Here is a 14,175-nt window from a genome sequence, read left to right as displayed (position 1 = left end):
CAGAACATTCCAAACTGATATGTAGCCACCCTATCAAAAGTCCCCTGGGGGCTTCCCTGGTGGCGCAGTGGTTGAGAGTCCGCCTGCCGATGCAGGGGACACGGGTTCATGCCCCGGTTCGGGAAGATCCCACATGCCGCGGAGCGGCTGGGCCCGTGAGCCATGGCCGCTGAGCCTGAGCGTCTGGAGCCTGTGCTCCGCAACGGGAGAGGCCACAACAGTGAGAGGCCCGCGTACCGCAAAAGAAAAAAAAAAAAAAAAAAAAAAAGTCCCCTGGGGTTAGAGATCTCAATCCCCTTAGAGACCTGCTCATACATCTAATCTCAATCTCTTCTGCTCCTATGTCACCCCCTTCCACTGCTGTTCTGTGTGGGCAGGATAAGAGTTGGGATCTCAGGGACAGTCAGCTCATACTATCTCTGTAGGCTTGGTCCCTTTTGCCTTTCCAGGGCCGTGCTTTTTCTTCTTCTAAGAGATAATAAAGACTCTTGGAGCCTGCGTGATCTTTATAAATCAGATCCAGTCACTCCCCTGCTGAACACCCTACAATGGTCCCGTTTCACTGGGATAAAATCTGAACTCCTACCATTATTTACAAGGTCTTCGATGATCTGGCCACTGATTATCTCTGCAACCTTACCTGGTATTCAGCTCCTCAGTCACTCAGGGGTAAAAGGAGGCCTGAGGTCATCTCCCCAGGAGCTACCAATGTAAGCCCTGATTTAAAATAATTTCTCTTTTTTTCACCTCCTATATCTAAATAATGGAAATCCTATATTTTAGTCCAGATACCAGTCTGGACTAGTAGTAGCCCAGAGTGTCTCATATCTGGAAGTGGCGCATGTTAGCCCCCATGCCCCAATTTAGGGCTCAGGACATATTAGCCTACCAGGGTATCATAAAGCTTGTATCGCTGTGTATCACACCTTCTGAGGTCACTCCTCCCCACAGGCCAGGTAAGTCGTCCCGGAGCCCAAGGAGTGTCACGGCTTCACCGGTCACACTCTCGCTAGGCTCTGACGGTAGCTCCCGGGTACCCCAATCATCCACCCAGGTACAGTCGCAGGAGATGCCAACATCCCCAATCCCTGCTTACCCCCGGCTGCCCAGGCCAACACTCACATGGGCTGGCTCCCTGCGGGGTCCCTCGCCGCTCCGCAGCCAGCTCCGACTCAGCTCGCTGAGCTCTGGGATGGGTTGCACCTTGAGCTGCACGCTGTCCCCAGACTGCCGGATCATCTCCACAATCTCATCCCTGGACTTGCTCTCCACATTGTGCCCATTAATCTCCACCAGACGATCACCCGGCACCAGCCCCAGGGCCAGGTCCTTGGTGCCTGCGCCGGGCTCAGCAAAGTGAACCACCCTCCGATAGACCTGGCCCTCGGGGCCCCGATCCAGCATGGTTGTGCGTCGCAGGGAGAAGCCAAAGTCCCCCGTGGGCCGTCGCTGCAGTTCCAGTTCCCGGAGCGCAGGGGGTAGCGGGGGCACCACGGGGGGCAAGCGCAGGTCAGCCGGGAACCTTTTAGTCACCAGCTCAGGGGCTCGGGACCGAGGTCCTGGTCGAGGGGTGCCTGGGCCGGGATGCTGCATCAGCTGTCCCTCTAGGGTCCTCACCTCCACCTGTGGAGACGGGGCGGCAGAGTGCTCTGAGGGGGTGGAGGTTTCTGAGGCGCTCTCATCTCGGCTGCGCTGGGAGAAGGAGAAGCGCTTGACAATCATCTGTGAGTTCTGCTTGGCCAGGGAGCCGAACTTGGCTGCCCGCTGCAGCACCGAGCCCCGTAAGCTGCCTTCCTCACCCTTGAGGTCATCGCTGGAGCTGGCTGTGCTCAGGTGGCCCGAGTCCAGGATGACACTGCCCCTGTTGCTGTCGGAGTCGATGTCAGTCAGGTGCAGGTCGGAGCTGCTGGCCACCTTGATGGGGATGGGGTTGGAGATTTCCAAGCGTGCCTTCGAGTCACGCTTGGAGGAGCGGTTCAGGTTGAAGAAGCCACGCCTCAGGCTCATCTCTTCCAGGCTCCGCAGCTCCGCTGCTGACATCCGCTCCTTCTTCTCCTTTTTCTCCTTCTTCTCCTTCCGCGTGCCATCCTTTTCCTTGTCTTTCTTCATTAGGTTAAACATGGTGGGGTGCTATTTTTAGGGGTGGCCCCCCAGAGGATTACGGGTGCTCAGCACAGGGCCTTCGTGCCCCACCTTGCTGCTGCAAACAGAAACAGAGAGAAAGGTTATTCGAGCAGAGCCTCTTTCTGTGTCTCCAATCCAGACACGGCCAGCTAATGAGCACAGCCTTCCCTCACTGAGCGCCAGCTATGTGCCAGGTGCTCCGTTTTACACAGTACTGTCTCAATTAAGGCGATCTTCACAACACTGCTATGGGTAGGTCCGTCATTACCCCCATTTTACAAATACGGGAACGAGGTTTAGATCAGCTTATAAAAGCCCAGACTCCAAACTCTCTCATTTCCTGTAATCCCTGAAAGACCCAGGCTTAGGTGTGCATGGTGGTGGCATCTGGGAGATCTAACCTCCTGGTTAGAGGATGCCATCAAGCCAACTTGGGATCTGACTTAAGATTCAAAAGCAAGGGACTTCCCTGGTGGTCCAGTGGTTAAGAATCCGCCTTCCGGGGCTTCCCTGGTGGTGCAGTGGTTAAGAATCCACCTGCCAATGCAGGGGACACGGGTTCGAGCCCTGGTCTGGGAAGATCCCACATGCAACGAAGCCCGTGCGCCACAACGACTGAGCCTGCGTTCTAGAGCCCACGCGCCTAGAGCCCGTGCTCCACAAGAGAAGCCACCGCGCGAGCCGCAACAAAGGAGCCTGCCTGCCACAACTAAGACCAGGCACAACCAAATAAGTAAATAAAAATACTAAAAAAAAAAAAAAAAGAAAAGCCACTGCAATGAGAAGCCCACACACCACAACGAAGAGTAGTCCCCGCTCACCGCAACTAGAGAAGAAAAGCCCGCGCACAGCAACGAAGACCCAACACAGCTAAAATTAAATAAATAAAATAAATAATTTTTTTTTTAATTAAGAAAAAAGAATCCACCTTCCAATGCAGGGGACGCGGGTTCGGTCGGTGAACTAAGATCACACACTGCAGGGCAACTAAGCCCGTGCACCGCAACTACTGAGCCCACACGACACAACTAGAGAGAAGCCTGCGTGCCACAACTAAGACCCAACACAGCCCAAAATAAAATAAATAGATAGATAAATATTAAAAAAAAGATTCAAATACAAAGCAAAAAGGAAATGGACTCTGTGCACCATCACCTCCCCATAGCCAATGTCCATTAAGGCAACAGGCATCACATGCTACTGGGCTCTTTCCTAAACCTGCTACCCCAAGAGCAGCAGCCTTAGCCACTGCCTGACAGAAGATCTCAAAGAACCAACACTTATTTAATGACTGCCACTCGCCAGGCATAATGCCAGGCACTTTAAACACACACTATCTCATTTGAACCTCACAGCATCCCTGCAAGGTAGTTATCATCATCTCTACTGTACAAGTGAGAAAACAGGGCTCAGAAAATTAAGTATATGTTAGTTGTCACACAGCTAGTAGGCAGTGACCGCAGGATTCAATGGCAAATGTTGTTTTCTTTCTAGGGCCTGGGCGCCCAAAGTGAAGCAGGGAGGGAGGTAAGGGGAAGTTCCAGACTGAATAGAGGACAGACAGCTGCAAGGTGGGGGTGGGCGTGGGGTCTGCTGGATAAACAGGATCCTGAAAAGCTCACATCCTTTTCCCCAGACCAACACCTAAATATAGCCTCAGGAAGAAAGTCGTGGCAGCCTGAGAGACAACCCCAGCTCCAGGGCTTATGCGCCTAGGGCGCCAACCTACTCCCACCCCTAGGCACACCCATCTGGGGACAGGATGGAGAAAAACCTGGTGGGGTGGAGTTGAGAGAGCCTTCCTTGTTCTAACCAGCAGGGTGAACAAGGAGGCTGTACCGCCTAATTAGAAATTAAATGTACTTTTTTCTTTCTCCATGAAGGCCTCCCGCTCTTGAGTTCTAGACACAAGACCTACAAGCTTACCCCTTGCAGCAGCGAGCTCTTTCCAAGCCCTGGAGAGGCCTTTTCTTTCTGTGTACCCCACTGCCACAACCAAGCAGGGCCTTCCAGGCCCCCCAATTCTACTGAGAAGGACCCCCAACCCAGGTACAATGCCTAGGAAGGCATCAAGGCCAGAAGCGCCCAAGGGCCCCGGGGTACTGGCTAACTGCTTTCCCCCTGCCCAGCACCCTGACCCACGTGGCCCCTGAGAGATCAGAGTATCCTTTCTAGAGCAGCGCTGTCCACAAGAAATATAATTCAAGTCATATGTGGAATTGTAAACTTTCTAGCAGCCATATTAAAAAAGATAAAAAGAAACGGTTAAAATTAACTTTAACAATATACTTTATTAATGTAGATATCCAAAATATTGTCATCTCAACATGTAACGTATGTAAAAAATATTGAGATATTTTACATTCTCTTTTCCGTATTAAGTCTTCGAAATCCAGTGCACATTTAACACTTAGAGCACATCTCAATTCAGACAAACCACATTTCAAGTATTCAACAGCCCTGTGCTTGCGGCTACTGGATCGGGCAGTGCAGTTCTAGAGAACTCTTGAGTTATAGAGCATATCCAAAGAGGTGGGAGATCTGGCCCAGTCACTGGTTCCCTGTGGACCTAGCAGGCATCCCTCTCCCCCTCTGACCTCCATTCCTACCTGGTAAAACAAAGTTCCCTCTGAACTTTTTAGTTCTTAGTGTTCCAAGCACAGTACCTGGGAGTGGGAAGACAGGAAATCTAGGGCCCGAGAAGTGCAAAGCCAGGGACAGCCTCGGCTAGCTGAGCCTGGACTGATTCAGGGTGAAGGAGGGCCCAGCAACAGGCATCCTCTCTTCAGGGCTCTACTTTAATATAGGGGGTCTCTCCCTCTCCTCCTGAACGCTGATGGGGATATGGACAGACCTACCATATGCTAGGATGCAGGATCTTTGGTTGGTCACTGCTCACCTTACCTCTCATCCATCACTACCTGCACTCTCTTAAAAGGCTAGTTTAGAAGATGGCTCCAGGGGGACATGTGGGGGAAATGAAGAAAGAAACCCATCTTGGGGACTTGGAGGGAACAAACCAATATCTCAGCCTCAGCCCAACCACAGAGAACAAAACCGCCTACAATGCTATCCCACCAAGACACCTTTTATGGTCTCCAATTCTCACTCTGCAATCCTTACCCAGTGCTGGCTCTTTGCTGGGGACTAGACATCTGAGCAGTATCAACGGAAAACAGCCCCCAGAATTCTAGAATCTTTGGGCTGTCTTGGCAAAAGCTTGTCCCTCACTGTCATTGCATCAGGCAGAAACAACAGTCACAGCAGCAGCACAGGGGGATAGTGCTGGCAGGAAATGTTAGAAGATCTGGTATCTAGGCCCGGATCTGCCAACAAATCGCTAGGGGACCTTGAGCCTGTCACTTTGCTCAAGGTTGGACTAGATGATCTAGGTCTCTTCTAGCTATAAAATTCCAAATATTTAAGTCTCTTGTGGACATAGGTTATTTATTAACTTTCTGCCAAAGTCACCCCTCTCATCCCAACCCTGAGGCCTTTGAGACTAGGTCCATTTCAGCCCTTCCCTCATCAGCCCTGTCCTGCCACTGTTATCTACACAGCTCACAAGGTACCCCTTCCCCACTGTTGTCCCTACAATTGCCAGGCCTGGCCGTGGCCTGGGTTCTCTCCTGTGTCACATGTCTAGAGCTACCTGCAACCTCCCCCTCCAGGGTCAGACCTGCAGTATAGCTGCAGCTGCTCCTATGCATCCCAGAGCCCAATTCGCCAGAGACCTGGGCTCTGTCAACCTCCTGTGGACCTTGGACTTTCCCGCATCTCCTGTCCTTAGGTCCAAAGTCTCCAGCAGCAATCACTACCTCCCCACCCCCATTCCAAGCTGCAGTTTCTACCTGCCTCCCCTTCGTCTCTTACCCCCCCACCGAAGGTGACCTTACAGTTTTTCTGACCTCCTTCTCTGCCTTTCACCCCTCACCCTACTCCAGGAGGCCTTTCCTAATTTTAAGTGGAGGGAAGGTCTGTGTGTAAATTAGGGTACGTATCTAAATCATCTTGACCCTACTATCCCCCAAATCAAAGCAAAGTACCACTGAATCAGTCAACTCAGCTGCTTTAGTACTTTAAGACAGAAAGCATTTTGAGGGCAAGGACCTTTCAATTCAAGTATGCAACTATCAATTCATCAACAGGAGAAACAATTTACATATTCATATCATGGAATACTACTCAGCAATAAAAAGGAAACTACTACTGATACACACAATAGGGATGAATCTCAAAAACATCTGTTAAGTGACTGTAAAAGAAGACTTCGACATACTGGTATGGTACTTTTCATATGCATTTCTAGTATAGGCAAAAGTAACCCATGGTGAAAAAAAATCAGAACAGTGGTTACCTCTGGGAAGTGGGGGTGGAGTGGGAGTGGGGATTACCTGAGAAAGGGCATGAGGGAACTTTCTGGGGTAATGTTCATGTTACATATCTTGATAAGGGTTTGGGTTGACAGATGTATACATTGTGTCAATTGTCATCAAATAGTGCACATAAGATTCGTGCATTTCATTGTATGAAATATTCACTCAAAAGAAGAAAAGAACGGTAAACAAATATCGAACTCTAGTTAATGATATGTATGCTAACGTATTGGGGGCAACGTATATTGGTGTCTGAAATTTACTCTGAGATGCATCAAAAATATAAGATGCCTTGAGGGTTGGATCAAGGGATAAAGATGTGATAAACAAGGATAGTAAAATGTTCACTGTAGAGTCTAGGAGATGGGGTGTTCACTGTAAAACTCTTTAACTTTTCTAAATGTTTGCAGAGCCTTGTGATAAAATGTTGGGAAAAGTATGTATTTATCAAGCACCTACTAAATGTAGGGGATATAAAGATAAATAAAACCCATGAAAGAGTTTAGGCTTCAGATGACAGGTAACAAAGCTGAAAACAAATTCGGGTTAACAGCGATGCAATCTTGGGCAAGTCACTTAAAGTCTCTGTGCCTCTATTTTCCCATTTTTTAAATGGAAATAATAGTACCTACCACATAAGGCATTGGAATTAAATGAAATATGTATATATGCCCTTCATATAATGCCTAGACCAGACTAAGTCCTCAAGAATGGTACCCAGTGGTAGCAAGGCACATTCATGCCATTTAATGGGATGGTAGAGAGGATAATAAAGTACACAAATGACTATCAGCACACATATGACTAAAATAAGTCTAGACATACAATCTTAATGCTCTACAGAACCTTTGTATATGGAAAGTAAAGCCCAAAGAAGTGAAGGCAATCCAGTTAGCACACGGCCAAGCTGGATCACACTGGCTCGAGTCCAGAGGCCCCATATAACTACTGCCAAGATAAGGAGAGGCAATTCATAGATGCAGAAATACAAATGGCCAACAAACATGAACAGGTATTCAGCCTGAGTAATAGTCACAGCTGTGTGAAATAAAACAGAGGTATACTGAGTTCACTTAGCTTTAGTAAAAACTACCAAGCTAACATCAATCAGAGGATGAGAAGCAGGGTGTCCCAAATGTGTTGCTGGGAATATAAGTTGATAAAAGGAGGGCAAGTGTGTGGTATCTACGAAAATATTTAAAGGTACATATTCTTTGAGAGGGCCATTCCATTTATAGGACATCTATAGATACATTCACACAATAAACATAGCTAATCTTTGCAGCACAATAAACATGGCTAATCTTTGCTATTTCATAATAGCAAAATTCTGTCTCTATAAAAGTCCCTCACTAGGGGAGTGGCTAAATTATAGAACTTAGCAGTTATTTAAAAGAATGAGGTAGGGTTTCTCTGGTGGCGCAGTGGTTGAAAGTCCGCCTGCCGATGCAGGGGACACGGGTTCGTGCCCCAGTCTGGGAAGATCCCACATGCCGCGGAGCGGCTGGGCCCGTGAGCCATGGCCCCTGAGCCTGCGTGCCCGGAGCCTGCGCATCCGGAGCCTGTGCTCCGCAACGGGAGAGGCCACAACAGAGAGAGGCCTGCGTACCGCAAAAAAAAAAAAAAAAAAAAAAGTATGAGGTAGATTTGTGTATACTGACCTGGAAAGATTCTATACTATATTGTTAAGTGAAAAAACAAAGTTGCCAGATAGTGTACAATTTTTACTAAAATTGTTTAAACTACGTATATGTGTACATACATATACATGTACATTATGTATAATATTTGCATATGCATAGAAAAATGTATGCTCTGGGGAAGAGACAAGGATTTTGGAAGGGTCAAAGCAGACTTGTGTTTTGTCTACATTTTAAAATTTATTGACAGTGAGAATATTTAGCTGGTAGGGGTATGTGTGTGTGTACACTTAAGCCTGGGGGCTTTAGATAGTGGGATTATGTATAATTTTTCTTCTACTTTTCTTCATGCCCTTTATTTCCCACAGAAAGAAAATTTATATAAAATTCTATTTATATAATATATAAGTATTAAACTATAAATACATAATATATAAAATATTCATAACAAGCTTTTAAAAAATAGTCTGGAAAGATCCGTTACACAAATATATCAGTGATTTTTCTCTGTGGAATAATGGCAAAGAGGGGTAACACTTCAGCTTTCTACCTCGTAGACTTGCTACAGATAAAACCTTTTTTTTATCATGTTACTTTTGTGATTTTAAAGATCAAAGAAGAAAAAAGGAAGGTGTGACAAAGTAATAAGCAATCCATTTGGCATTAAAGCTGTAAACGGGTTTGCAACGACAAGTTCAAAGCTGGCCATCTCATGCTTTGAAAATGTTTCCGTGACTTGGGGGACTTGGTTAAAATAGATCTCACTAGTGTCTTGTGGCTTTAAGCGGGGACAGATTTAAATGGGTCACCCTGCAGCTGGCAAAGTAGAAACCCCAGGAAATGGAAACTATAACATTAGAATCCCAAGACAAGGGCGCCCAGACTTGGCTGCTGTGGGTGTATACTTAAAACGGCCAGTCCTCCCACCCTCGACCACACTCATAAATAAATACAAAGGAAATACTTTCCCAAGAGAGCCGGCCTCTCTCCCTTGGCCTCTGACCTCCCTGAGCGGCCGTTTCCTACCGCCCCGAGGCCTTGATGGGGCGCTCGCCCGCCCGGACCGAGGAATTGCACGAGTGGCCCAGCGGGGCTCGCCCGGCCCGGGCAGCGCAGGGTGACGCCTGTCGCCGCCGCCGTGGAGCTTCTTGCCGGCGGTCCTGCTGAGCCCCACCGCGGCCCATGACTCACTGCCAGGTCACATGGAGCTTCTCTGGCTCCAGGTGTGCTCACTCACTCCGTCTGCACGCTTCTCACATGACATCAGCCGGCCCGGCCGCTCGGCCGCCGGCTCCCTGCCCTGCCCGCTGCAGCGCCGGGAACCATCGGCCCTCGGCACCTCCAGGCAGCCGGGCCGGCGCAGACGCAGCCCCGCGGCGCCTCCGCTGCGATACCGTCTCCCCTGGAACGCAACAATCCCGCAGGCCCCGGGAGAAACGGGAGCGGGAGACGTGCCAGCAGCCCGGCCAGGTCCCCGGCGGCGGCTCTTCCAGATGCACCTCCTTGGCCCCCCGCAGGGCCTGCCGCGGCCCGCTGGGCGCTAACACTCCAACACCCCACCTCCTGTGTGACCTTGAGCAAGTCCCGTCCTCTCTCTAGACCTCGGCTTTTTCAACTCTAGAATCTCCACGGACCTGAGACTTCAGACTTGGGCTTCGCTGAAGAGGTATTCTGCTCAACCACAAACTTGAGGTTCTAATCCCGCTCTCCCTCTGATTTGCTGTGTGACCTACAGCCCATTATCCAACATCTCTGAATACTAGAGAATAACAAAAATAATTCCTTGTAAGTGACTATAAAGTACCTGGCTGCGAGAAAGGGCCCTGGGCCCTGTAAAGTCACCAGTCCACAATTTAAACTGCGGCCTGACTGTAAACTATTTGAAATGTCAAGGGAATGTGGATAATTTACAAGCCACACAATTCCTACCTCAAGAGAAAGGGCAGGGAAGTGAGGGGCGGAGGGTGCGGGGGTTTCCAAGTCTGCTCCCCACCTTTCCCAATCCAGTTCCCACTACTGCACCACCCCACCCTCTAATTCAGGCTGCCTCAGAAAATGGTGATGGGGGGTGAGGTGCAGTGAGCAGATCTTAAAGAACCCCGGGGCCTGACCCAAAGCAGAACTTAAAAGCTCCATCAAGCCCCCAACCCAAGTCCTGGGGAAACCTGTTAATCATAGCACAGGGTGGGCTGGGCCCTCCCAACCCCTCAAACCTTTAAACTATATCAGGCCAGAGCCCCTCAGCTTTACCCACCACACCCAGGAGAGGCCTAGGACAAGGCCTGGGGCTCAGGGCCACCAACAGGACCCTGCTCACATGGATGCTCTGGCTCCAGTCTGTGGTATCCACTCCAGGTGAGGGAGGTCTGGCTGGGGACAGACCTCTGGTTGAGAAGGAGTAAGAACAGCCCTGCTGCCCTGGAGACCTGTGACACAGCAAGTCTGAATCAAGCCTTCCTGAGTTCCAACAACTCCCTGCTCCACCTAAGAGGGTGGATTCTCCCTTTCACACAAGCTCCACTTCTGCCCCTCCCAGTCCACCTTCAAGTACCTGCCACTGGGGGACCCTGGAGTTTTCAGGCCCAGCTTCTGAAGACACATGCACCCCTCAATGAGCAGCCTCAAGCTAGGCCAGTGAAGTGGGCTCCAGGCAACAGGCTGGCTGCCCAGACTGCCAGGCAGTGAGGTTGAGGGACCAGGCAGGAGTCAGGAAGGGCACAATCCACCTGAAGTTTTCTGAGGAGAGCCTGGATCATGAGAGGAAGCCCTCGGGCACACACCCTGGCACCTGAGTCAGGCCAGCAGACAGGAGTAAACAAACCAGATATTCAGAGCTGCCAGGTGCCAGGTCATCGACTGTCCAAAGCTCAAAGCGCCCACAGGAAGTGATCATCAGCATTCTACTGCTTCCTCACCCACCCTCCACTCCCACCTGTGACACTTCTCATTCCCCTAACCCCCCAACACAATAGCTTCCCCCATCATCTTCCTGGAATTGAGGCCCCAACTCCAATGTTCCCAACCCCAAATGTACAAGCACACCTCCACCCAAAGCTATATATAACCAGTCATGTCCAGCAACCAGGAGGATGTTTCCTGGAAAGTCCTCATCACAAAAGGACAGAGGGGAAGCTGAGGAGGTGGCAGGCCACTGACAAAGAGCCAGTGAGGTCTGTCCGGAAACCAGAGACCTCGAGAGAGCAACTTTCAATATCTCCAACTAGAAAGTAGCCCCTGAGTTCACAGGGTGGGGAGCATGAGGCAAGGCCAACTCCGTTGCCATGACAACAGGATACCAACCTGCCCAAGAAAAGGGCTCCAGACCTGGTAAGCACGTGGAAAGGCAGCTTGAACCTCTAGGTTCAATGTCTTGCTAAGGTGTTCTTGCTCTTAATCACCTGGACAACCTTCAGTCCCTTCCAGCATGGCCGCAGTGCATACACACTCGGCACCGTTCGCTCTTCATAGGGGGATTTACTAGGCCTCCTCAGCCACAGACATGCTAGGCACTCCAAAAGACAAAACGAACCTGCATAAATCATTGGCAAGGTGAAGAGGGGAGGGAATCCAATTCCATGATTTGGGGGGACCATCTGAGGGCAGGAAGGCCCTAGGCAGGAAAGCTCTTCCCAGGAAGCACCATCCCAGGCCTCCCTACACGAACACAAACCATGAGGACACTGCCAAACACATGCCCCATTGGCCAAGGGACCAGGCAAAAGGAGTACCGCTTAAAAAACGAACTGGCAGCCTCCCCCATCCTCACCCTCCCCGCCAGCTCATTCTGGCCGGCAGCCTTTCCAACTAATCAGCAGGACACACATGCCTTGCAACAGGGTGACACCCCCATCCCCCACTGCACCCCTACCCCCAAACAAAGCTCCAATGTGCGGTGTGTCCCTGCAGGCCTTATCTCAGCCAGGAACAGGACCCACTCCTCACCAGGCTTGGTACCAGCGGCACCCCCAACAAGGGGGTGGGGGGCAGCGAACCTTACCATCTCCCCTTCCCATTGGCGAAGCAACTGGCATGACAGGTTCGCAGGGCGGGGCATCAGGGCAGTCTCTCCCAGAGGCCTGGGGCAGGCAGTCCAACGTTCCCACACGCACCCCACCCCTTGGCAGGGAGAGGTGAGGTGAGCAGCCATTCGCAGGGGACAGCTGGCACGCCCTAATCCCCAAAGCCTACCGTTCACCCACCCGACCCCCGTCTTCTGTCCCAAGGGGAGGGGGCCCAGGGAAGCAGGGTCTCCATTGTTTTGCCAGCTGTCTGGCAGCTGCTCCTTTGAGAGGAGTCCGGTGTCGGCCTGGCAATGAAAGGGTGAAGGCCGCTGGGAGGGATAAAGGACTCGGTGGAGGTGCTCGCCTTCCCCGCTGCCTTCCTCAGAGCCTCGGTCCGTCAGTCTGTCTGGGGGGCCTGGGCCTGGCCTCGAGAAGCCCCCTACCCCCCGGGCTGCAGCCTCCACCCCGCAGCTCGGGGCCACCTGGGCTCCCCCGAGCCCCGAACACCCCCCCCAAACTGAAGGCCACCCTGTCCGGCCTCCCCCCGCCCCTCGAGATGGCAAAAGGGGCCGAAGCTCGCCCTCCCGCCCCCCTCCCGGTCGGCCCCGCGTCCCGGCGCCGAGCTGCGCGGCACGGCCAGGGACCGGAGCCGGGAGTCCGGGCCGCCGCTTCCAGGGGACAGGGGAGGAGGAGGAGCCGGCGGGCCCCGCCGCCCGCCCGCCTTCCCGGCCCGAGCCCGCCCCGCCGCCCCCCCCAACCCCCACCCCGGGCCCGGCCCGCTAACGAGCGGCCACCCCCGCGGCCCCGCACTCACCGGCCGCCGGAGCCCGCCCGGCAGGCAGCAGGAGCGGAGACGCGGCATCCAGCGGCCCCGGCCCGGTCCGGGCAGGAGCTCAGCACGGCGCAGCGCAGCGCCGCCCCCCGCGACCGCAAGAGCCGAGCCGAAAGGGAGCTCCCTGCTGGCGGCTCCGGGGATAAACGGCCGGCCTTCCTGGCAGCGCCTGGGCGCGCCTCCAGAGCGGGCCAGGCGGGCACCGGGAGCTGCCCTGGAGGCCTCGGTCCGGGTCCGAGAGGCCCTGCCTGGGGTTCCTGTCTGCACTGGGCACTGGGGGCTGCTGAGCGTGCCCAGGCCAGGCCCCGGGGTCATGCTGAATGTATAGAACAGGCTCTGTCCTCGGCAGGCACTGGTGGACTCTGCTGGCTGTGTCCAAGAGGGTGCTGCCCAGGACAGTGCTGTCCAGAGAGAACAACTGAGCCTCGCGGGCCACATCTTCCCAGGGTGGCTCTGCAGAGACAGACAGAGTGCTGCTGGAGGATGCCAGATGGCCTAGTCCAAAGCAGGCACTGCCAGCCATGCCCAAGGTGGCACTGGAAGAATGTACTCCCCAAGGTGGACACAGCCTCCTGGTGGCTCGGCCTGAGAGAGCCCTGCCTCAGGTGGAGCTGCCTAAGGGATGAGCCAAGGCCCGGGAGTCATAGCCATAAATGGCACTCACTCCCCAAAGGAGTCCAGCAATGCCAAGATTAACAGCTTTCAGAAGCTCTTTGGAATGAGGTCTGCCCCTGGGTCCTCATGTCCTATCAATGTCGGGTGAGCTGCTCTACCCATTGAGAAGGAATTTTAGACTTTCTGGAAGAGGCCAGAGACATTTAGAGACCAGACCTCCAAGATAGGTACTATGCCTTGAGCTGAGAGAGAGAGGTGGGCATTTCTATGGGCAGTGTCCATACTGAAGGGAGGTACCCCAGAACGTGGAAGAAACTGAGTGGGGTGGTGCAGGTAAAAGGGTGTAGCAGACAAGGGCAGCTGCCTCCATAAACAGCCCAACCAGGAACTTCTGGCAGGGGTGGCCCAGCCTGACAGACCAGGGAAGGTTCAAGCAAGGGGGCTCAGGAGCTAAGAGCTGAGTAAGAACTGAGAGATCCTGAGGAATAGACCAAACCCAGAATGTGCATTTTGGATAAAGAAATAGCATGTAACTCAAACTCAATGCAGCACACTTTTACTGAGATCCTGCTAAGTGCCAAGTGCAG

The 14,175-nt window shown here is 52.3% G+C and overlaps 1 protein-coding gene across 1 annotated transcript in view; it reads right to left on the bottom strand.

The window, feature by feature from the left end:
- The window catches only part of MYO18A (myosin XVIIIA), a 96,218-nt gene extending 83,153 nt beyond the window's left edge, over positions 1 to 13,065 (bottom strand). The window contains exons 1-2 of the mRNA XM_079724719.1: positions 12,956 to 13,065; positions 1,123 to 2,200 (exon numbers count right to left, since the gene is read on the bottom strand). Of these exons, the coding sequence (XP_079580845.1) occupies positions 1,123 to 2,121 (999 nt within the window). The 5' untranslated portion in view covers positions 2,122 to 2,200; positions 12,956 to 13,065. The remainder of the gene's footprint in view (positions 1 to 1,122; positions 2,201 to 12,955) is intronic.
- Between the last annotated feature and the right edge of the window lie 1,110 nt (positions 13,066 to 14,175).

The sequence above is a fragment of the Hyperoodon ampullatus genome (genome assembly GCF_949752795.1).
Source record: "Hyperoodon ampullatus genome assembly, chromosome: 19".
Taxonomy (NCBI): Eukaryota; Metazoa; Chordata; class Mammalia; order Artiodactyla; family Ziphiidae; genus Hyperoodon; species Hyperoodon ampullatus.
This window is presented reverse-complemented; position numbering and strand designations above follow the sequence as displayed.